The sequence below is a fragment of the Mirounga angustirostris genome, unplaced genomic scaffold (assembly GCF_029215605.1).
Source record: "Mirounga angustirostris isolate CCGP_5_RB_7025 unplaced genomic scaffold, mMirAng1.0.hap1 SCAF_15, whole genome shotgun sequence".
Taxonomy (NCBI): Eukaryota; Metazoa; Chordata; class Mammalia; order Carnivora; family Phocidae; genus Mirounga; species Mirounga angustirostris.
In genome coordinates, this window is record NW_026991723.1 from 73,807,014 (window position 1) to 73,829,575 (window position 22,562).

The 22,562-nt window shown below is 46.8% G+C and overlaps 2 protein-coding genes across 7 annotated transcripts in view; one reads left to right on the forward strand and one right to left on the reverse strand.

Moving 5' to 3' along the window:
- Positions 1–22,562, forward strand: part of BSPRY (B-box and SPRY domain containing) — a 51,797-nt gene that overhangs the window by 4,109 nt on the left and 25,126 nt on the right. For all 3 annotated transcript variants that reach the window (XM_064578902.1, XM_064578903.1, XM_054509358.2), the window contains exons 2-4: positions 1,505–1,674; positions 2,312–2,417; positions 6,780–6,880. In XM_064578902.1, coding sequence (XP_064434972.1) covers positions 1,505–1,674; positions 2,312–2,417; positions 6,780–6,880 — 377 coding nt within the window. The remainder of the gene's footprint in view (positions 1–1,504; positions 1,675–2,311; positions 2,418–6,779; positions 6,881–22,562) is intronic.
- On the reverse strand, positions 1,185–20,976 carry WDR31 (WD repeat domain 31). Of its 4 annotated transcripts, XM_064578906.1 has the most exons (10): positions 20,276–20,371; positions 12,032–12,176; positions 11,454–11,586; positions 9,700–9,774; positions 8,738–8,882; positions 8,114–8,214; positions 6,583–6,650; positions 5,470–5,611; positions 3,681–3,843; positions 1,185–2,197 (listed from the first exon to the last, which is right to left on the reverse strand). In XM_064578906.1, the coding sequence occupies exons 2-10, from the start codon at positions 12,076–12,078 to the stop codon at positions 2,037–2,039; spliced, it is 1,035 nt and encodes a 344-aa protein (XP_064434976.1). In that variant the 5' UTR covers positions 12,079–12,176; positions 20,276–20,371; the 3' UTR covers positions 1,185–2,036. The 4 variants fall into 4 exon arrangements, with proteins under 4 accessions (XP_064434976.1, XP_064434975.1, XP_064434974.1 ...); XM_064578905.1 differs by lacking the exon at positions 12,032–12,176 and having other exon boundaries at positions 11,454–11,583; positions 20,276–20,976; XM_064578904.1 differs by lacking the exon at positions 12,032–12,176 and having other exon boundaries at positions 20,276–20,976.

Sequence of the window (22,562 nt, forward strand, 5' to 3'; positions counted from 1 at the left end):
TCCCTCCGTTCCCTTTCTTTGGGACCCCCTCCCAACCCACTCCCTTGGATTTTCTGACTTACCGCCGGCCTTCTTTCTAGAAGGGTCAGCTGTAGCACTAACAGTTCAGGATATGCTAGGATTTTCCCTGAGATATCTGTGTACTGTTCCTGGGCACCTGGCCAGGAGGATCTCCTTGGAACCAAAAAGTTAATAATGGTCTAGAAAATACAAGTGTCATGGTCTATGAATTTCTAAAATGAACTTTGTAACATCATGCAAAGACAAAGGAGTGGAAAGGAAAGTATTCTGGCTTTGAGTTGGGCAGTCCCCAGTTCAAATCTCAGTTTTTCCTCCTCATTAGTACAGTGGTATCCCTGCCTGTCAAATCTCCGTTCTTCCCCTTCCTACCTCCGTGTGTAACCTGGGGCAAAGGACTGAGTGTCCCTGGGCCTCAGCCGCCGGCTCTGTGACACGGGAGTAACGAGGCCTGTAGTGAGAATAAGCATATTCAGCGAGCTGCAGGTGCTCAGGAAAGTAGCTCCTCTCCCACTACCCCCTTGTCCTCCCAGAGCTCAAAGATCTGTAACCTAAGGAATCAAAGGGAAGCCAAACAAGGACTGAAGCTTTACAAGTAAGATCTAAGGAGAACGGGTGAAGGGATGTGTTTAGTGAGGGAAAGAAGAGTGTTTAGTCCAGACAGAGAACAATAAATAACTATGGCCACCCTCTGTAAGCACCCGCTACCTTGCTTGGCATTTAATACAGTTTTACCCGGTCCTCGGGACAGCACTGTGAGGAACGTACGATTTAGTTAGTGAGGAAACTGAGATTTTATAACACCCAAGATCATTCAGCTGAGTGCAGAAGTGGAGATTCAAACTCAGATCCTCCCACGGGGAAGCCAGCCCTATAAGAAGCAGGAGGGACACAAAGACAATGGCTGTAAGTCACTGGTATCAGGGACAGGCAGGGACCAGAGAAGACAAGCGCAGTCTTTCTTTGTCTCGGACTCCGTTCCTTTATGTGGGGGCTCTCCTGAAGGCAGGAGGGACTCTACCTTCCCAGAAGGAAAATGGGCTTGTGAGCGCCATGCTGGGAATGGATCTCCGGGGGCCACACAGGCTGGCCTGAGCACCGAGTCCCTCCTCACCGAGGGGGACTCAGTGGCTGGCCTACAGTTGAGTCCATCCCTCTGTTCTATGTTCTTTTTTTTTTTTTTTAAGAGTTTATTTATTTATTTTAGAGAGAATCTCCAGCAGACTCCCTGCTGAGCATGGAGCATGACATGGGGCTTGATCCCATCACCCCAAGATCATGAATCAAGCTGAAATCGAAGAGTCGGACGCTCAACTGCCTGAGCCACCCAGGCGCCCCTCTATATTCTACTGCCTTTGCAGACTCTCCTTCACCTCACACTGGTCATCCCTAAGAGTTTATATAAAATGAAATAAAAATATTAAAATGTACAAATGAAATTTTTTTAGCCTTCATTTCTGGAAACTCTCCATTTCTTTGTGCACAGAACAGGTCAGACAGCTAGGATTCGGGGCAAGGCCCTGCGGTCGTCAGCCTTTTCAAGCCACCTGGGGTCTAATTTTCATGCTGCCTGAGCACTGGTCTCGGACCCGCCACCTGCACTCTGCTGCTCTTCCGAGTGGAAGCCCAGACTTCTTCACCTTGCTGAGGAGCATGGTGAGCTGGAGCTGAATGTCATGTCTACAACCCAGGTCCTCTACGGAGCTGCGCTCCCCTCTCCCGTCTGGGTAACTGTGAGGCCATCTGAACGGTGTCTCTCCCCCTGTGGCTTTTCCTTCTGTGGAGACATAGAATAGGTCAGTCTGATACACTCCACCCCGTGTTCCGACTCACAGAGGCCTATCATGTTTCTAAACGGCACCTGGGCTTAAATTGGCTTCTAACCCTGATACACCTTCTGAGTGAACGTAAGCAGAGAATCGCACATCACCCTCCCCGCGAGATCACCGGGAAACACAAAGCCACACCAAGAAAGGACGGGCCACAGTTTGATATTGTCCAGTGAGTGTCTCCTGGCCTCAGAATACTGCCACTTCTCGCAGCTCCAGCCCTCGGCTGTGCTCCACTCTGAGCAGGTGAATTCCTCTGCTGAAACTTGCACACAGTAAGGAGACGGTGTCGCCAACAGCCAGGGAAGTCAAAGGTCCTGATCCATCCAGGGACAAGGTGAACAGGCAGGCTGGGGGAGGAAGAGGGAACCAGCAGCTCAGGCCAAGGGCGCAGCATCATGGGACGCGAGGTCTCTGTGAGAAACCCGTGTAAACAAAGCGTGTGCTCTCCATGTCTAACCCAGGTAAGAGCCGCATCCCTGCTCCAGAGGACTGTGCACCCGCGCGGAGGTCAGACTCAGATCGGCCGCAAGGCTTCAACTCCAGAGAATGGCACATGGACCAAACAAGGTGGGGATCCCTGAGATACCCGTTCAGACAGTCAGGGCCTCGCCTGCAAGGACGTGTGAATACACTGCCCTCAGTTCCCACCCACCCAGAGAACGGAGCAGGGGGCCAGGGCAGAGGAAAACAGAGGCGATGCTGATCTTCAGCTGCTGGCTTCTGGGGTCTTGCTCCCTTCAAGACCAAGGAGATTGGGACCTGAAGGGGAATCTGCGGGCCTCCAGCTGACCCGGTCTGCCTCCGTCCCCGTCTCGGGGGCTGCTCTTCTGAGAACTATAGGTGCACATCTGGGGGGCAGGGCAGCACTTCCAGACCTTGTTCTCCCCGGTGTCAGGTTTATAAGCATTGAACCTGGCAGCAGCTGCCCCCCCAACCTCCCAGAGCTGTCACACGGGGCAGCTGGTGAGGGCACCTCCAGGTTTGGCTCACCTACCACTAGACGTGATCTCACATCTTTTCTCTGAGGGGGCTATCCTATCCTCCCCTGCTGGGAGCTGAGTTTCTAGAACATTACTGTAGGAGGGACTGGTTGTGAGATTCTCTAAGTTAACACTATTCCTGTGTCTGACAGAACCCCGGGTCCAGCACAAAATAGTCTGGAGGCACTGGGGTACTGATAAGGAAGAAAAAAAACCAGCCACCTCTACTCATAGCATATGCCACGCTTTGTGGTGCAAATACTCCCACTATGACCATATTAAATACTCCTGAATATTTAACAATCAGCCAGTAGCAGTGGGCTCTGGCATATTTCACTGAGGACTCTGGGGAGCTGCGTTCCCTAAAACATCTTCTTCTCTGGTGCTTTGAAGTGTTATGACCTGACTGTCATCTCAAATCTTAGCTGCAGCATCAAAACAGGGCAGTCTTGCTCTACGTCACCCCCACCATGAGCTGAGACTCTCATTTTAGTCCTTAAAAAGTGAATCTGAAAATGACAATCCTTGTTTTCTTTGCCAGACATTTTGAGTATCACGTGTTAAAACCTGATGGAAGAACTTCAAGTAGAAAGAAAACTAAGAGCCAAATATATTTGAGCTCTCAGGAACAAGTCTCTACAACGTGGTACCAGGGCTCATGCAGTGATGGCTTCCAGCCAGGGGTTCAACAGAATCCTGGTATCTTAGTGTCATCTCTTAACCACTAGGGGACTGGATAGTGGCAGGACAGGGCTGTTTTTTTATTTGCTGAGCCTCAGAAAGAAAGAGTTTCAAGGAAGCTTTTAAGACTCCATGTGTCTTTGAGAAGCACCACCAGCAGGCTCCTTACCTCCAGTATCTTGGTTCCAAATCTTCACTTTACAGTCATGCGATGAGGTAGCAATTATAGGCATCGAGGCCAGTGCTCTTGGTAGAAAGACGCAGGATGCAACAGTCTGGAAATGCCCCTTATATTCACATATTCTGTTCCGAGTCTGCCTTAGGTCCCACAGCTGCAGAGTAATGACATAGGCTAGCTCATACATACATATTTCTCTAGCTTCATACATGCTACCTTCACTGATCTCCACCTCCCCACCTTCTCATCACCCACCTATCCCCCTACTTACCTACTCATGTAGCTACCCCTCATCTTCATCCATCCCATCCACATATGAAATCATCCATCCATCCAGTGATTATTTTAAACATCACCGATCTCAGACAACCATGGGTAAGGATGTGCCAGAAGGGTCCCTGCCTTCCTCATTAATGTCATGGTTAGGGAAGTGAAAGCTCCAAGTCCTACAGCATGATGGGACAGTATGGGGTTGCCTACTTTTTTTTTTTTAAGTTCTTTTATTTATTTAAGTAATGTCTACACCCCATGTGGGGCTCAAACTCACGACCCCAAGATCGAGAGTCTCGTGCTCTTCTGACTGAGCCAGCCAGGTGCCCCAGGGTTGCCTACTTTCTACGACAGTTCAAGAGCTACCTGACATCAGCCTCTTGGTGTCTGTGGCTTCTGTGGAGACCCCACAGTGAGGGGCACCTTCTCATAAGTACACAGAGGTGCAGACCTTCTGATTTATTGCCTGCATGCTGAACCTTGGGATATGAAGATGAGACTCTCCAACAAAGGAGGTGGCAGTCCTGCCAATCCCACTCTTGTTGACACGATCAGACCATAGCTAGAGAACAAGGTTCAGGGAGGAGAGCAAACCGAATTGTGTCCAAAAAATAATGAAGTCACTGGACACCATGTAATTCAGGAAAACAACATTCAGAGAGGACAGTGATCTGAATTGTGTCCGAAAAATAATGAAATCACAGGACACCGTGTCAGTTGTAGGGGCTGGAAATGCTTAGCTTGGTGAAGAGATGCTACATCAATAGCCTGGGATTCAATACCTCAAAGTACCACTTACTAGAAGTGTGGTCTTGTGCAAGAGATTTCAACTTGCCATGCCTCTATTTGCTCATGTGTAAAATGGGAATTATAATAGAACCTAACTCATGAGGTTGTTGTAAGGATTAAATGAGATAATGCATGTAATGTGCTCAGGCCAGTGCCTAGTATATGATGTTCGGTACAATGGGAGCTCTAATTGTTCTATTTGGACTAGATGCCCCTTTTAACCTATATTCTACAATGAGGAATCCAAGGTACTTTGGAGGAGCCAATGCAATCTAATCCAAAATGACTTGCGAGGAAAGGTATATGGGTAAGGGTTGGGATGGGCCGTTGACCAACACTGGGGCCTCAAACTCCCTGAAGAGCTTGAGCCTCCTTTACTGTGACCACAGGTACAGTGGGAATACACTTGGCTCTTCAAATAGTCCCTCCCCTTTCTAAGCTCTGCTGGGAGCAGGGACATTAGCAAGCTGGTTCTGTGTTGAGCACCTTCCTATCTTGACTCTCATCCCATCCCTTTGTCTACTACCAATTCAGAGAGCCCAAGGCTAATGGAGGTTTCTTGAGAGATGCATCTGGAATGCAAAGGCTCACTTACAGTATGCACTTGGAATAGGCCTGAGCCATTAATAGAGCTGACCTGTGTAGCCCAGTACAGACGGGAGGTCGGAGGAAGTACTTTGCTCATCAGCAACCAGACCCCCAGACCCCCAGAATCTCTTACCGTGGCTTCGCAGCCTTCCCCTCCAAAGCCGCTGCTGCAGGAGATACACTTGTGTCCGTCCTCACTGACCTCGCAGTAGGTCTGAATATGCTGCTTTGTGGGAAATATATGAGCTACCTGCAGCCCCCGGCTGTCCCATAATCTGCAAGAAATGACCGCAGGATATGAATCTGTCGGCTCTTTGCTGCTTCAGCCAGTCTGATGGAATGTCATGATTTACGTACAATCAGGAGTATGAACCAGATCAACCTTGGAGACCCCAAAGCTGCCAGGAAATAACCAAACTGAATGACATCTGAGTCCTTTCTAGTTTGAGATACAGTTAATAGGAATTTAGACCAAGCATCTTAACTGTATAAGTTAATTTGTTAATTTGGCCCTTTGGGATACTACTTTCAAGGGACAAGAGGATATTTCTGTGCCTGTGACTTAATTTTTTTAAAAGATAGTTATTATGATCCAGAGGAGCAGTCACCATTCCAGAATCAGATAGAATAGACTGCAGTCCTTGGCCTACTGGGCCACGAGGTCCCCGGGGGAGTGTTTTATTCGGCCTCTCATCTCATTTTCACCTCTTTACCTCATTCTTCCTATTTTCTAAGTAGAATGAATCTCTTATGAGATCCAGACTTTCTCGTTGTGCTTTCTACTCAAGAACGATTTACTTCATTTGACTCTCTTGATGCAGATTCTGACCCCATTTCCCCAGACAAGGCTTCACCTGAGGCCTGAGTGATTGAGAACATCCGGCGCCAAGCAAGGGTGGCAAGTGGAGCCAGGCAGCTCAAAGCAGGGGGACAAGCAAGTGACCAGGTCCGAGGTCAATCTGAATATTTTCACACAGGGGGCGAGGGTGGGGCCAGACAGAGTCAGCTGCTTCAGAACCATCCAGGACAGGCGCTTTTTCCTGGCCCCACCTCTTGCCATTCAACCTCTACCCAGATGGTCCAGGAGGCCAGGTCAGAGAGACCCCAGCCCCAGCAAGGGGCAAAGGGGCAGAAGGCCCTGGGCAGGCACAGCAGTGTGGAGAAGCAGAGGGGGAAAGGAGTCATATGAGCATGGGAACCACAAACCTTCACCAGAAACACATTCACAGCTGCTCAGTAAGCCCACCTGATGGTTTTATCTTCAGAAGTCTGTAGTACATATGGTTGGTGGGGGACCCAGCGCAGGTGAGTGACCTGGAAAAAGCAAAATTTTCAAAACTTCTCACTGCCAAGGCATTCTTCTACGGCAATTCCTGTAAACTGTGCTAAATAGCATCTCCTCACCACTTCTCAAGGATGCTGACGCGTACGTTTGACTTGCAGGGAGTGTGTGTTCTGCAGATACCCACCAGTCATGCCCACCAGTCATGCCCACCGGTGTGCCCTGGATCAGCAGCAGCAAAATGGTAGCAGCCGGGCCAGTCGTGAGTACAGAATGCATGCAGGCACGCACACACGTGGTGGGGAACTGCTGGTGGGTGGCAGCTAAGGAGAGCAGCCCCCCGTTCTATATGGGACCACTGAAACCCTAGTCTAAGGCCTCACAGGGTTCAGGGCATGTTCTTTCTTCTCATCCCTGTAGCCCCCTCCTGGATAGGCACAAAAGAGGTTTCAAAACAACCCAAGATGACAGGATTTTCTTCTAGCAACCTCCACAAATATGGAGGGCATAGGGTGAGCATACCTTGCCATGGACAGTTGTCTTCAAAATTGGAAAAGATGACCATGAGTGATATTTAATGATCACTAAAGGAACATCTATCATGTCAGGTCATAGGATTCTCTCCATTTCATAAATGAAGACATTGACACTCTAAGTGACTTTCTTGGAGTAACACAGCTAAAATGTGATGGATCTTGGGGTGCCTGGCTGGTTCAGTTGGTAGAGCGTGTGACTCTTGATCTCAGGGTTGTGAGTTCAAGCCCCATGTTGGGTGTAGAGATTACTTAAAAAAAAATAAAAAGGTGATGGATCCATAATTTGAACTCAGGTATGACTGACCTCAGAGGCTGTGGAGTTTATATACCAGTCTGCTGGTATATAACATTGGTCTTCATAAACACGGCAAATTATACATAAAGCAAAGGGTCATGCTTGTTTCTCTGTGCATAAGCTGTGAGATCCTGGAGGACAGGGGCTGTGTCCTAGGCCACTAACCCTGCTCCTAGCAGAGCAGATATGGAATAACACATTTTGAGGGAATAAATGAGGACACACTTAAAATTCCAATATGAACTAGTGGAGGTGTTCTCTGGAGCAGAAGGCTTTATTTATCTTTTATTTGTTTTAAAGATTTTATTTATTTATTTGTCAGAGAGATAGAGAAAGCAAGCACAAGTAGGGGGAGTGGCAGGCTTCCCGCGGAGCAAGGAGCCCGATGCGGGGCTCAATCCCAGGAAGCTGGGATCATGACCTGAGCTGAAGGCAGATGCTTAACCGACTGAGCCACCCAGGCATCCCTGGAACAGAAGACTTTAAAGAGATCATCCAGCCTGATAACCCTGAGAGGCCAGGGTCTGACAGAGAGTTCAGGGTGAGTAGTAATGAGGCCCCAACCTCTACTGCCTGGTGTATCTCCTGATCTCTCTCCCAGGCTCTTCGCCTCACCCCATGCTCCCTTCTGCTGTCCCACTCTCTACCAACTTTGAGTCCCTACCAGGTTCCTCGAGATGGAAGCTCTCTCCACACACCGTCCGGTCCCAACGTCCCAGAGAAGCAGGGTGTTGTCCCGAGAGCCAGTGCACAGCTGTGACGAGTCTGGGGGAGCAAGGGAGAGATGGTCCATGAAATGGGCCTGGCACGGGGCTTTTCAGAAGGTACAACAGGGAGCGCCCAGGTGGCTCAGTCGGTTGAGCATCCGACTCTTGGTTTCAGCTCAGGTCATGAGCTCAGGGTCATGAGATCGAGCCCCAAGTCGGGTCATAGGATTCTCTCCCTGGGAGAGAGAATGGGACTCTGCTTCTCTCCCTGTCCCACTGCCCTTCCCTCCACCCCTGCTCACGCACACTCTTTCTAAAAATAAATAAATAAATTTTGGAAAAAAAGGAGGGGCGACTGGGTGGCTCAGTTGGTTAAGCATCTGCCTTCGGCTCAGGTCATGATCCCAGGGTCCTGGGATCGAGCCCCGTGTCAGGCTCCCTGGTCCACAGGAGTCTGCTTCTCCCTCTGTCTCTCCCCCTGCTTGTGCTCTCTCCCTCTAATAAATAAATAAATAACTCTTTAAAAAAAAGAGAGAGAAAGAAAGTACAACGGTGTTGGGGAGAGGTCTGTTTGACTTTACCTGGACTCACAGCCAATCCAGTGACCACCATGGCGTGGCCAGAGAACTGCTGCCTTGGCTGGGAAGGGCCACGCAAGTCCCACATTGTGACTGTCCTGTCACGAGAGCCGCTGAAGAACTGGCTGGATCTGGGAATACAGGCTATCTGCTCAAGAGAAAAAAAGTCCCAGTGTGCTTGTTTGATTGGCCTTGGAAATGGGCAACAGGCCTGGGGCTGCAGGTGTCAGAGCCCGAGGCTCTCCCCCGTCCCTGTCGGGGTGGGAATACATTGCATCTGGGTGTCAGTACCCTACTCTGCGCTGCGAGCTGAGCAGATGATGGAGTCTGCATCTCAATTCCGATTTTCAGTTCATTGAGGGGGATTCAGGGAAGGGCATTGTAGAGACTGGCATTCTCTATCATCTTTGCTGGAAGCTTACGCTGCCCTGTAATGCTTTTTTAGCAAATTAATTTTTATTTAACTGTTCTTGGCTTTTTAAAAATTTCCCCAACTAGAAGTTTCCTGAGTATAGAGATTTTATCATTAATTTATTTAAAATTATCATTATATTATTATATATTATATGATAAATTATTATTATATATAATAAAGTATTTATACATAAGTTATAAATGAATAAATTTTATCATGTATTATTTATTTATTTTTCTAGCTACAGTAAACACACAGGCAACCTTCAGTACCTGTCCCTGTTGAGTTAGGATAGGCAGGGAGAATTCTCTATTTACCACCTGAGCTATTAAGGGCTTAGTGACAAACTAAATCATGTCTAATATGCTTGTAACCATAGCTAAGGGAATGGTTTGCTCTGCTTTTCCTCGAGTAGGGCTTCACGGCATCAAATGGAGCTCTTACATTTTCTTAAGACTGAATATCCCATCCCTCTTACTAACTAGAGCTATTAGATACTCCTTTATTTAGTTCCAAATTCCCTCCACGATAATGATCATTTGATAATTACCTTAGTGATCTCTCGTTCATGTCCTCTGAACCTTTTCACCACATTTCCACTTTTCCAGTTATAGGCCACCACTGTCTGCAGAGAGTCATTAGGGTCATTAGAATCTCTGTAATATTTTATGTGAATTTCTATTTAACTGAAGCAAGCCTTTACTTCATTATCTACCTAATTTCTCCCTCTCTGTCAAGGGTCTTGTATTAGGGCTTTATTGTTATAACCTTCATCCTGTCCCCCTACATTGACTTCCTTTTCTTTCCTCCTGACTGGGGCGCTGTCTCTCTGCAAGGCAATGGACCACTGCTCTGGGCCTTACTGACGGGTTCGGGAGGACACCCCACAAGGGGAACGGACTCAACCTGAGGTTCTGGTCATAGATGCTGAAGTAGAATTCTACATGGGGTTAGAGTTTTTTCCCCTAATTGTTTTGTACTTTTATTTTAGTGTATTTAAAAAAATTTGCTATCTTAAAAAAAAAAATTTACCGGGTGCCTGGGTGGCACAGTCAGTTGAGCATCCCACTCTTGGTTTCAGCTCAGGTCATGATCTCTTGGCTCATGGGATCAAGCCCCACGATGGGCTCCGCACTCAGCAGGGAATCTGCTTCTCCCTCTGCCTCTCCTCTTCCCTCCCCCACCCCGCTCTCTCTCTCTCTCAAATAAATTAAATCTTAAAAAAAAAAAAAAGAATCTGTGAAATACAGTATGAAAATGAGAGGAATTAAAAGAATCTACATTTTTGCTGTCAATGTCTTAGCTGTGAGTCCTATGATAGATGCAAATATGGGGGGAGAAGCAACCAGATTCAGTGACAGTGGGAGAAAGGACAGAAACAGAAGGGAAGAATCATAATGCTCACCAGTGTAGAGATTTTGACAAAAGAGCAGCATAAGAGACTGGAAGTCTCCTTTTTTAAAAAATATTTATTTATTTATTTATTAGAGAGGGAGAAAAACAGAGAGAGCGAGCACACAAGGGGTGGGGGCAAAAGGAGAGGGGGAGAGAATCTCAAGCAGGCTCCAGCTCCCCACTGAGCGTGAAGCCTGATGGCAGGGCTCGATCTTACGACCTTGAGATCATGAACTGAGCCGAAATCAACAGTTGGCTGTTTAACCGACTGAGCCACCCAGGGAACCCCAAGGAAGTCTCCTTTTGATGACAAATAGCTCCTGTGTCAGTGTGTGGGTATGAAAATGGCTTGGTCGGGGCGCCTGGGTGGCTCAGTCGTTAAGCGTCTGCCTTCGGCTCAGGGCATGATCCCAGGGTCCTGGGATCGAGCCCCACGTTGGGCTCTCTGCTCAGCGGGAAGCCTGCTTCTCCCTCTCCCACTCCCCCTGCTTGTGTTCCCTCTCTCGCTGTGTCTCTCTCTGTCAAATAAATAAAATCTTTAAAAAAAAAAAAAGAAAGAAAATGGCTTGGTCAGAATAATACTTGCCATTTATAAAAAGCATATGGGCGATCTGGCACATCACTGAAGATCTTGCCACCTAATCCTCACAACTGTCCTGTGTCCTGTGAGGCTGGCATTATCACCCTCATTCCATGGATGTGGAGACTGAAGCTCACGAACAGTAAATGACCTCCTCAGAGGAACCGGAAGGGGAAGAGCGGGGACTTAAAGCCAGTCTTCCTTAGTCTAAAGCCTATGGTTTTACACTACTCAACATTGTTGCCAGAAACGCAGAACCAACGCTTCCTTCCCAAATCTCTTCCCTTCTCCACAATAAGCTGGTTCCCTGGGAAGCGCCACAAACCCACCTTATCTTTTCCTCCAGAGACACACAGGTCTGAGTTCAGAGCAGCAACGACAGAGACACTATCCACGTGAGCTGGGCTATACTCCAGACAAGATTTAGTTTGAGTTCTCTCTTCTATAATCCCGTCGGGCCTGCTAAAGACAGGATGGCAAATGAGAGGCCCTCTGTTACGGAGTGTGCAGCACGGCATGGGGAAGGCGTGGGCTACGGGAGAGGCCAGGCTGAGGAAAACATCTGGGAAAGGAGTACAGAAGGAGACCCACGGTCATTGCCAGAAATGGGATTATTAATGCTGAGCACGCTCAGAACAACCGAAGGACTAGAATCCGATAAAGAGGAAACCTGAAGCCAAGAAGCCAGGAGTCTTTGCTCACCTAGAGCTTATTCCCAAAGATGCCAGGCCTGTCTCTGAGTGGCTGCAGACACTAGCTAATCAGCTGCTTCTCATCCAAAAGAAAACAGACCAAACTAACTGTTCAGGGAAGGTCATCAGCAATCGCTCTGGGCCTTCTCTTTCTTTAGGAGAGAATTTTAATGCGACATGATAAAACTTGGGATCCCAATGTAGTATTGCTGTACCTGTATTTATAAGTGCTGTGTTTGAGCTTGCTTTGCAGTTTCCCCATCCCTGCACAGAACCGCCCCAAAACCTTGTGAGAAGGAGCTCGTTTCAGATGGCCGCTGAGCCAGCAGCATCCCTTGTGGCTGCTGGACGTTGTCCTCCCTGCTTGGTGGAAAGAATGCATACTGTTAATGTTGTTAGGCATGATGATGGTAGTCTGGTGATGTAAAAACAAAGCCTATTTTATTTATTTATTTGACAGAAAGTGAGAGCGCACAAGCAGGGGGAGTGGCAGAGGGAGAGGAACAAGCAGACTCCCCGCTGAGCAGGGAGCCCAGTGTGGGACTCGATCCCAGGACCCTGGGATCATGACCTGAGCCGAAGGCAGGGTGCTCAACCAACTGAGCCACCCAGGCACCCAAGCCTTCTTTTTTTAAAGACTAATTCATTGCTCTCATTTGCTTTTCTTCTTTCCCTTGCCTCTTCTTACGGCCCTGGGAATGCACCCTCCCATAAAGCATTAGCAGATCAGCAAAAACAGAAACAAAATTAATTTTAAAAATACAAAGAGGTTTCTTGGGGCACCTGGGTGGCTCAGTAGGTTAAGCATCTGCCTTTGGCTCAGGTCATGATCCCAGGGTCTGTGATCGAGCCCCGCGTGGGGCTCTCTGCTCAGCAGCGGGACTGCTTCTCCCTCTCCCTCTGCCTGCCGCTCCCCCTGCTTGTGCACTCACTCTCTCTGTCAAATAAATAAGTAAAATCTTTTTTAAAAATACAAAGAGGCTGGGGCGCCTGGATGGCTCAGTCATTAAGTGTCTGCCTTCGGCTCAGGTCATGATCCCAGGGTCCTGGGATTGAGCCCCGCATTGGGCTCCCTGCTCGGTGGGAAGCCTGCTTCTCCCTCTCCCGCTCCCCCTGCTTGTGTTCCCTCTCTCGCTGTGTCTCTCTCTGTCAAATAAATAAAATCTTTAAAAAAAACATACAAAGAGGTTTCTCAACAAGTTAAACATAGAATTACCATATGATCCAATAATTCTGCTCCTGGGAAGATAGCCAAAAGAATTGAAAGCAGGTGTTCAAACAAAATTTATACATGAATGTTCATGGCAGCACCGATTTACAATGGCCAAGAAGGGAAAACAACCCAAATGTCCATCAATGGATGAATGAACAAACAAAATGTGGTGTATCTGTACAATGAATATTATTCAGCCATAAAAAAGGAATAATGTACTGAAATATAGTATAACATAAATGAACCTTGAAAAGATCATACTAAGCAGAAGAAGCTAGACACAAAAGGCCACATATTGTATGATACCATTTATATGAAATATCCCTAGTCAGAATCTAGAAAGAAAGCAGATGAGTGGTTGCCAAGGGTTGGAATGATGGGGGAACAGGGAGTGACTACTTTAATAGGTACAGAGTTTCCTTTTTGGATAACGAAAATGTTCTGGAACTAGACAGTGGTGATGGTTCCATAACATTGTCTATGTACTAAATAAGAATAAATTTTATGTTATACATATTCTACCATAATAAATACTAGGAACGTGTATTTGAAACTAAGAAATAGTTTTCACCAGTGAAGCTTCTTGAAAAGAGCCTTAGTTATTCTAAAAGGTCATAACCTTCCTAGCTTGCTGATTTGTTTTTAAATAATTTCATGTGACACTTGTCTAAATCAGTGTGCCAGGTCATGAGGTTATTATGTAGTAACAATGAGATACAAGGGGCACTTGGCTAGCTCAGTCGGTAGAGTATGCAACTCTTGATCTCAGAGTCACGAGTTCGTTCAAACCCCATGTTGGGCATGGAGCCTACTTTAAAAAAAAAAAAGAGATGTGAGAGCTGATGACACTAAATGAGACAATACAGGTAATGACCTAGACCAGTAGTTCTTAATGTGATCTGAGGACTGATGGGGATTCCTGAGACCTTTTCAAGGCATCTGCCTCTCCCTCTGCCCCTCCTCCCTACCTCCCCAACTCAACCTCTCTTGTGTGTGTGTGCTCTCTCTCAGATAAATAAATAAAATCCTTTTTTTTTTTTTAAAGATTTTATTAATTTATTTGACAGAGAGACACAGTGAGAGAGGGAACACAAGCAGGGGGAGCAGCAGAGGGAGAAGCAGGCTCCCCACTGAGCAGGGAGCCTGATGTGGGGCTCGATCCCAGGACCCTGGGATCATGACCTGAGCCGAAGGCAGACGCTTAACGACTGAGCCACCCAGGCACCCCTAAATAAATAAAATCTTAAAAAAATAAAATTATTATTTGGGGGGAGGAAGGGGGAGAGAGAGGGAATCCTTTTTTATTTTTTTATTATTTATTTATTTTTATTTTTTTTTAAGATTTTATTTATTTATTTGAGAGAGAGAGAGAGCACATGAGAGGGGGGAGGGTCAGAGGGAGAAGCAGACTCCCCGCCAAGCAGGGAGCCCCATGCGGGACTCGATCCTGGGACTCCAGGATCATGACCTGAGCCGAAGGCAGCCGCTTAACCAACTGAGCCACCCAGGCGCCCTATTTTTTTATTTTTAAAGATTTTATTTATTTATTTAACAGACAGAGATAGCGAGAGCAGGAACACAAGCAGGGGGAGCGGGAGAGAGAGAAGCAGGCTTCCCACCGAGCAGGGAGCCCAATGCGGGGCTCAATCCCAGGAGCCTGAGATCATGACCTGAGCCAAAGGCAGACGCTTAACGACTGAGCCACCCAGGCACCCCGAGAATCCTTTTTTAATAAACAATTTATTTATTTATTTATTTGAGAGAGAGAGCACGGGCAGGGGTGGGGGGACAGCGGGGCAGAGGGAGAGGGAGAAGCAGACTCCCCGCCGAGTGGGGAGCTGGATGCGGGGCTTGATTCCAGGACCCTGAGATCATGACCTAAGCCGACGGCAGACAGTCAACTGAGCAACCCAGACTCCCCAAGAGAGAGAATCCTAAGCAGGCTCTGAATCCAACACAGAGCCAGACACAGGGCTCCATCTCATGACCCTGATATCATGACTGAGCTGAAATCAAGAGGTGGACGCTTAACAGACTGAGCCACCCAGGTGCCCCTAGGAAATGAGTTTCTTATAGGCATGACCAGCCCAGCTCTAGGAAGAATGGTCTACAGGAAGAACAGCAGCTAAAATTCACCAAATATTCTCAATGATACCATTAAAAAACAGTGTTCCAGAAGAATTTCAGCCTACATTTTGAAAAGCTGTCAGAATTGACCTCCGGACAAGATAGGTAACTGTACAGAAGCAGAGTGCAGTGACAGGAACGTTGTGTGTGACACCAAGAACCCTGGGCTCCAGCCCCAACTCTACCTCATTCCACTGTGTGTCTTTGAGTTCCTCCATTCCCTGCTCTGCACCTCAGCTTCCCCGTCTGTAAGTGAGGACACCAGATTAAATCATTTTTAGTAGACTGTGTGTTCCATGAGAGGAAGAAGTCTACCATATTCATCTTTGTACCTCAAGTGGCTTGCACAGTGTGGCAAAAACATTTCTTGTTAAGTAGTGTGAATCTAAGGTCCCTTCTAGTTCAGACATTCCAGGATTCTCTATAATAAGTATACCATATGCTACCAGAAAAAACTCCAGGATAATTTTCAAAAACCTTGGGATGTTGTATTGCTTATAGACAGAGGTTGCAGGGCTTCCTATCTGCAAGCATAGCCCGTTTTTCAACATTGTCATCAAACCAAGGACAGATGCCATCCATAGATCTAGGTCACCAAAAACAGCAGATGCTATAAATGGATTGGCTTTGCTTAACACTGATTGGATTCTTAGCTGATATCTTCAGAGAGCCATATTTCCCATCTGAAGAGCACTCACAGGACATTCTAAGCAAAAGATAACTTTTAGAATTACTTACCCCCCAAACCAATTGGATTTTTTTGGTGAGCTGCCACATTCAATGCTTTGTAATGTTTATCCTTTGGAAAATAGTTCAGGCAGCAACTTCCTAATCTCTGTAATTACTGAAAAGACGCTTAAATTAATCTCTTCCCTAAGATTATGTTTGTACTGAAAGGAGATTCACAAGGTAAATAAAGACCTTGTTTATTTATTTTTTTTAATGTTTTATTTATTTATTCATGAGAGTCAGAGAGAGAGAGGCAGAGGCAGAGGCAGAGGGAGAAGCAGGCTCCCCGCCCAGCAGGGAGCCCAATGCGGGACTCGATCCCAGGACCCTAGGATCATGACCTGAGCCGAAGGCAGATGCTCAACCATCTAAGCCACCCAGGCACCCCAGACCTTGTTTAATGAAAAAGATTGTTAAGTGTAGTTTTCCCTCACAAAGAAATAAATATCTTACAAAATTCCAAGATTGTATAAGTGGCACATTTCCAACAATTATGGAAAATATACCATAATGTTAATTATACATCTATTTTTATTTTCATTTATTTAAGTAAGTTCTACACCCAACGTGGGGCTTGAACTTATGCCCGAGATCAAGAGTTGCGTACTCTACCAACTGAGCCAGCGAGGTGCCCAGATATATCTATTTTTAAATATACAAAGTAAGGGGGCACCTGGCTGGCTCCGTCATCAGAGCATGCGACTCTTGATATTGGGGGTGTGAGTTCAAGCCCCACACTGGGTGTAGAGATTATTAAAAAGAAAATATATTTTTAAAAGATTTTGTTTATTTATTTGCCAGAGAGAGAGAAAGCACAAGCAGGGAGAGTGTCAGGCAGAGGGAGGAGCAGGCTCCCTGCTCAGCAGGGAGCCCAATGCGGGACTCGATCCCAGGACCCTGGGATCATGACCTGAACCAAAGGTAGACACTTAACCGACTAAGCCACCCAGACATCCCTATTAAAAAGAAAATCTTAAAAAAATATATATATATATATACACACACACACACACATATATATCCCCTACTTTATTTTTTTTTAATTTGAGAGAGGGCAGAGCTAGAGAGAGAGAGAGAGCATGCATGAGCTGGGGGGAGGGGTAGAGGGAGAGGGAGAAGCAGACTCCCTGCTGAACAGGGAGCCCTGATGATGAAGCAGGGCTTGATCCCAGGACCCTGGCATCATGACCCCAGCCGAAGGGGTACCTTTTATTATTATTATTTTTAAAGATTTTATTTTAGGGGTGCCTGGGTGGCTCATTCAGTTGACTGTCTGACTTTGGCTCAGGTCATGATCCTGGGGTCCTGGGATCGAGCCCCGCATCGGGCTCCCTGCTCAGCGGGGAGTCTGCTTCTCCCTCTCCTCCCCACTCATGCTCTCTGTCACTCTCTCTGTCTCTCTCAAGTAAATAAATAAAATCTTAAAAAAAAAAAAGATTTTATTTTAAGTAATCTCTACACCAATGTGAAACTCAAACCTACAACTCCAAGATCAAGAGTCACATGCTCCACTGACTGAGCCAGCCAGGTGCCCACAAAGTAGGATATATTTAAATACTTAAATACATCATTAAACATTTTTATTTTACTCATAGTACTTCTGTTCAAAAATTTTCAGAGTTGACTGCTACTGTTTCTGCAAGAAAGGCAATTTCTCCTGTTTAAAATAATACTTCAGGGGCGCCTGGGTGGCTCAGTCAGTTAAGCAGCTGCCTTTGGCTCGGGTCATGATCCCAGGGTCCTGGGATCGAGCCCCGCATCGGGCTCCCTGCTCCACAGGAAGCCTGCTTCTCCCTCTCCCACTCCCTGCTGCTCTGCCTACTTGTGCTCTCTCTGTCAAATAAATTAAATATATATATATATATATTTAAAATACTTCAATAAGTATGAATCATAGAATTTGAGATGGAAGAGCTTTCAAAATCATCACATATAAACCCTTTATTTAAAGATCTGAAGAATCAGGGCAGAAACATTATCTGCTCAAAATTCTAACTAGGTAGGTTTCCCGACCTCTAGTCTAGAGTTTCCCTTATAAACATCTACAAAGAAGAAACACAGTTTTATTGCATTTTAACAACTCTATTTTAAAAACTTAATAAATTCTAATCACCAATTGACAGTGTAGCTTATTCTAAAAATGAAGAGCAATACAGAAGAGTCAGAATAACATCTGATTCAGTGCATCAGCATGGGAACTGGACAGACTTAGGTCTGAATTACAGTTCACTGCCGTCTTGGGCAAATTGCTGAACCTCATGGAGTCCGTTTCATATACGTAAAATGGAATAATCTCTCTCACTGGGCTTCTGTAAAGATTAAAGATAGCACTTACAATGTGCCAAGGACTATTCTAAATGCTTTATATTTATTAACTCTTTTGATTTATTCCACAAGCCTCTGAGCTAGATGCTGTTACTATCTTCATTTTGCAGATGAGAAAAGTGAGGTGCAGAGATGTTAACATAACTTGCCCAAATTTACAAATAAATTGCCAATAAGTGGCAGAGCTGAAACTTGAATGTAGGCAGTCTCCAGAGGCCTTGCTCTTGATCAGCATAGTATACTGCATCTCTATAAAGGCTAGTGCATTGACAGCCCTCAGCTGAACCTGGCTATTGGCATGATTGCTAGATTAACAACAGTATTAGCAACTGAAAGGAGCAATTTCTGCCAACTTCACCCTTCACCTAATACTACGGTTAACACACACATATTAAACATACGTAACAAATATACACAGAGAATATACACAAATGGGTATATGAGTCTGAAGGATATTAAATTGAAGCCAATTATGTGTCCTGGCCAGAGTGATTGATCACACTAAGGCTAAGAATTCATTAAGTTATATATCATATACCAAGGCAATTTAAAATCTCAACAACAAGTACACGTCCTTGGATAATGTCCATGCAGTTGTGATTTATTATGAGCAGACTAATCTAAGCAGTGAAATTCTATTCCGTTATCTTCTATTTATACTGTGAACATGTAATATGCTTGAGAGGAGGGACAGTGTCTTGTTCATTTTTTTATCTGAGCTTTAAGCGTAGTCTGGGAGAATGGATGCAAGGCAAATATCTGTGGAATGAGTGAACGGATGGCATACTAAGGTGAAGAGTCTGTTTGGCAAGAAGCTTTTTTTTTTTTTTTTTTTAACGTAGGCTTCAGGGGCGCCTGGGTGGCTCAGTCAGTTAAGCATCGGACTCTTGGTTTTGGCTCAAGTCATGATCTCAGGGTCCTGAGATCGGGCCCAAGTGGGGCCTCCTGGGTCTGGCTCTATGCCCAGCGTGGAGTCAGCTTGTCCTTCTCCCTCTGCTCCTCAAAACCCTCCCCTCCCCATTCATGTTCTCTCTCCTCAACAAATAAATAAACCTTTAAAAAATAACAATAAAGTAGGCTCCATGCCCAACGTCGGGCTTTAACTCAAGCTACCCTGAGCTCAGGAGTCACATGCTCTACTGACTGAGCCAGCCAGGCGCCCTGCAAGAAGCTTTTTAAGGACCCAACAACATAAGGGTCCTTCAAAATTGCCCAACAACAAATCATTCAGGGAACAGTTACCTGGGCTCTGTCCCAGATTTCAGGGCAGGAAAGGCTGGAGAGGACTTGGAAAAGCCATAAATTCAATTATGGCTCTGCCCCAATTTGCTTCCCATAGACCTTAAGATACCCAGTGGTCACTCTAAACATAACTCAGAGAATTCTCTTTTAACTGTATTCCTCGATATACTCCAGCATTTATCCAGTTGTTATTTTCCACGAAGAAAGAGGGACTCAGAGGGTTGTGACTTGCTAAAAGTCACACGAGGCAGAGCTAGGGCACCAGACCTTATTTCCCTGGACTCCTGGTCCAATCAGTGTTCACGGAAATGCTGATTTCGTATCTCCCTCCCTCTCCCCAAATCTTCTGCGCACAAGGCATCAAACCGAAAGCTCAAATACAAACAAAGCCCCAGTGGAAGCACCGGAAGATGGTCTGAGTCGACACTCTAATGGTACAGATAGGGGAAACTGAGGCCCAGAGTCTCCCAGACAGTCAGCACTAGGTCAGAACTTCCAAGGTTGCCCCAAATTTGGGGGACACCCTGTGTACAGTTTTTCCTTCCAGTCTCTTAGATCACAGACGTCCCCCGCTCCATCCATGTGCACTACCAAAGCTTATTTTTGATGTGTGGGTGGGTGGGGGGAGAGGGAGCAGGATGCGCTGCGTGGTGCACCCACGACAGGGGGGTGTAGCACCACCCAACCCAAGGCCGGCCCTCGAACGCTCCGCTTTGACCAGGTGGGCGGCTGCAGCCTGCGAAGCGCGAGGGCCCCCACCTCCCTGCCCGCCCCCCACCCCCGCCGCACCCCTGCCCGCCCCCGCCTCGCGCTGCATACCCACCCGCAGGCTGGCGGGGCCGGGAGCTGAGGCCGCGGGGCGCAAAACGGAGGGCGTCCGCAGCCACCACGCTCCACGCCTCCCGCGCCTCCGCCCCTAGCAACGAGGCGCGCGTCGCTAGGGCAGGCGTCCCCGCGAAAAGCCTCCGAGCGCTCTCCCCGCCCCCGAACCCCAGTTCCGCTCGCCGGACGTCTCCCGGAGACCGGGCCCAGGGCGCCGCGCCCTGTTTTCTGCCTGGAACAATGAGGTGGTGAGGTTTCAGAGAGGGGGACGGTTGTGCCCAAAGACCGCGCCACCAGGGAATCTATATAATGCAAGAAAAGCGGTACCACCGTAACAGTCATCGAGGAAGTACTGAATAAATGTCATCTTTTTTTTTTTTTTTTTAAGATTTTATTTTATTTATTCATGAGAGACAGAGAGAGAGAGAAGGAGAGGGAGAGGCAGGCTCCCAAGGAGCAGGGAGCCCGATGCGGGACTCAATCCCAGGACCCTGGGATCATGACCTGAGCCGAAGGCAGACGCTTAACCATCTGAGCCACCCAGGCGCCCTAAATGTCATCTTTTAAATAATAACTATTCGCCCAGATGGAGATGGTGTTATATTTCTTCGGAGTTTTCTGTGATTCCACCCCGTGATCCCTCTTTTGGACACTTCCCCAGGTCCCCCCGCCCCCAACAGTCCTCTTCTTTTTTTCTTTCATCAAACCAGCACCACAGCAAAGAGACCCCTCAATACCTTCTTGAGATCCAATGGGAAGACAGTTCCAGAAACTAACAGCAGCTGCAGGTACATTGCTTCCAGGCTAGAGTCTATTCATTTCTGTATTTCTAGTGCACAGGGTTTGGTGTAGAGTAAGGGTTTGTTGAATGTTGAATGTTGAATGTTTGAATGAATGAATGAATGAATGAATGAATGAATGAATGAATGGGATCCGAGCCAACATTTCTCTTGCACCCAGAAGGGACCTGCTGTAGTGCTGATCTCCCAGCAAAGCTGCTTTCAATGAAGACTTGTGGAGTTTCTGAAAGTTGAGTGCCTGTGGGAACAGGAGTAGGGGTGGTAAGAGAAAATTACCTTCACGGACTATTAGGGCTGGCCATTGGTTCTATCTTCCAAAGTAAAGAGGCAATACCCTCCACAGCATTCCTGATGGAGGTTCCTTTAGCCCCTATTGATTTCCCTCGGTGATGATGCACTCATTACTTTCTGAGTCAGTGTCCTGTTGTTCCTGACAGGAGCTGGGATCTATCCCCACACAACACTGATCTTAGTTCAGAGCCGAGGGCTCTCCCTACAAGCTTAATCCCTTTTGCCCACCACAACCTGGCAACCTTCAACCAGGAGAGACTGATTGTTTTGCCCTGAGACACTGGGCCAGGCTCAGTGCAGCTAAAGAGTTGACTTGCCTGATCCCTGCCCTCAAGATCTTCCAGCTCTGAGGATGCAGCTCTTCTGGAAGATGCTTTAGGCTTGAGGCACATGAGACTCCCCAACTGGTATCTCTAGCCAGACTTCTCCTTACACCTGTATATCCACCTGCTTTCTGCCCATCTCCACCTGGCTGTGACTCATACTGAAGACATCATCTTCCCCCCTAAACCTGTTCTTCCTCTTTTCCCTCTGAGTGTTGAGCAGTACCACTCACCAGTCACCCACGCCAAGGATCTTGGAGTCATCTGTAACTTCACTCTCTCTTCCTTGTTCCAGAACAAACCCCAAGACTTAATTCTGCCCCTGAAATATCCTTAAAAAAAAAAATCTGTCCACTTCTCTCTACTCACCACCTTGGTTCAGGCCAAGATCATGCCAGAGTGTGATGGATTACAAATGGCCACAAATTCTTTGTAGCTTCTGTCATCAGGGCTGGTCTTGTAACTTATTTTGACCAACAGAATGTGGTGGGAGTGACATTGGCTACTTCCGAGTTTAAGCCTCAGAGAGCTTTGTAGTCTCTGCTCTCATCTTCTTGAAACACTGCTGCCAGGGGAAGAAGCCCAGTCTAGTCTGTTTAAGACACATGGCGCATCCCGTAGCTAACACCACATGGCAGACATGTGAGTGAGAATATCTTAGACCATCCAGTCCTAAATGAGCCATCAGATGACTGCAAACCACGAGTAACCATCAGAAGAAGAGCCCACCCGAACGAACCCTGCCCAATTTGCCAACCCACAGAATTGTGAGCAAATAAACAGTTGTCGTTTTAATCCGCTCAGCTTTGGGGTGGTTCGTTATAGACAATAGATAATTCATATTCAAGATAAAGTCCAAGCTCCTTCCCTCGGT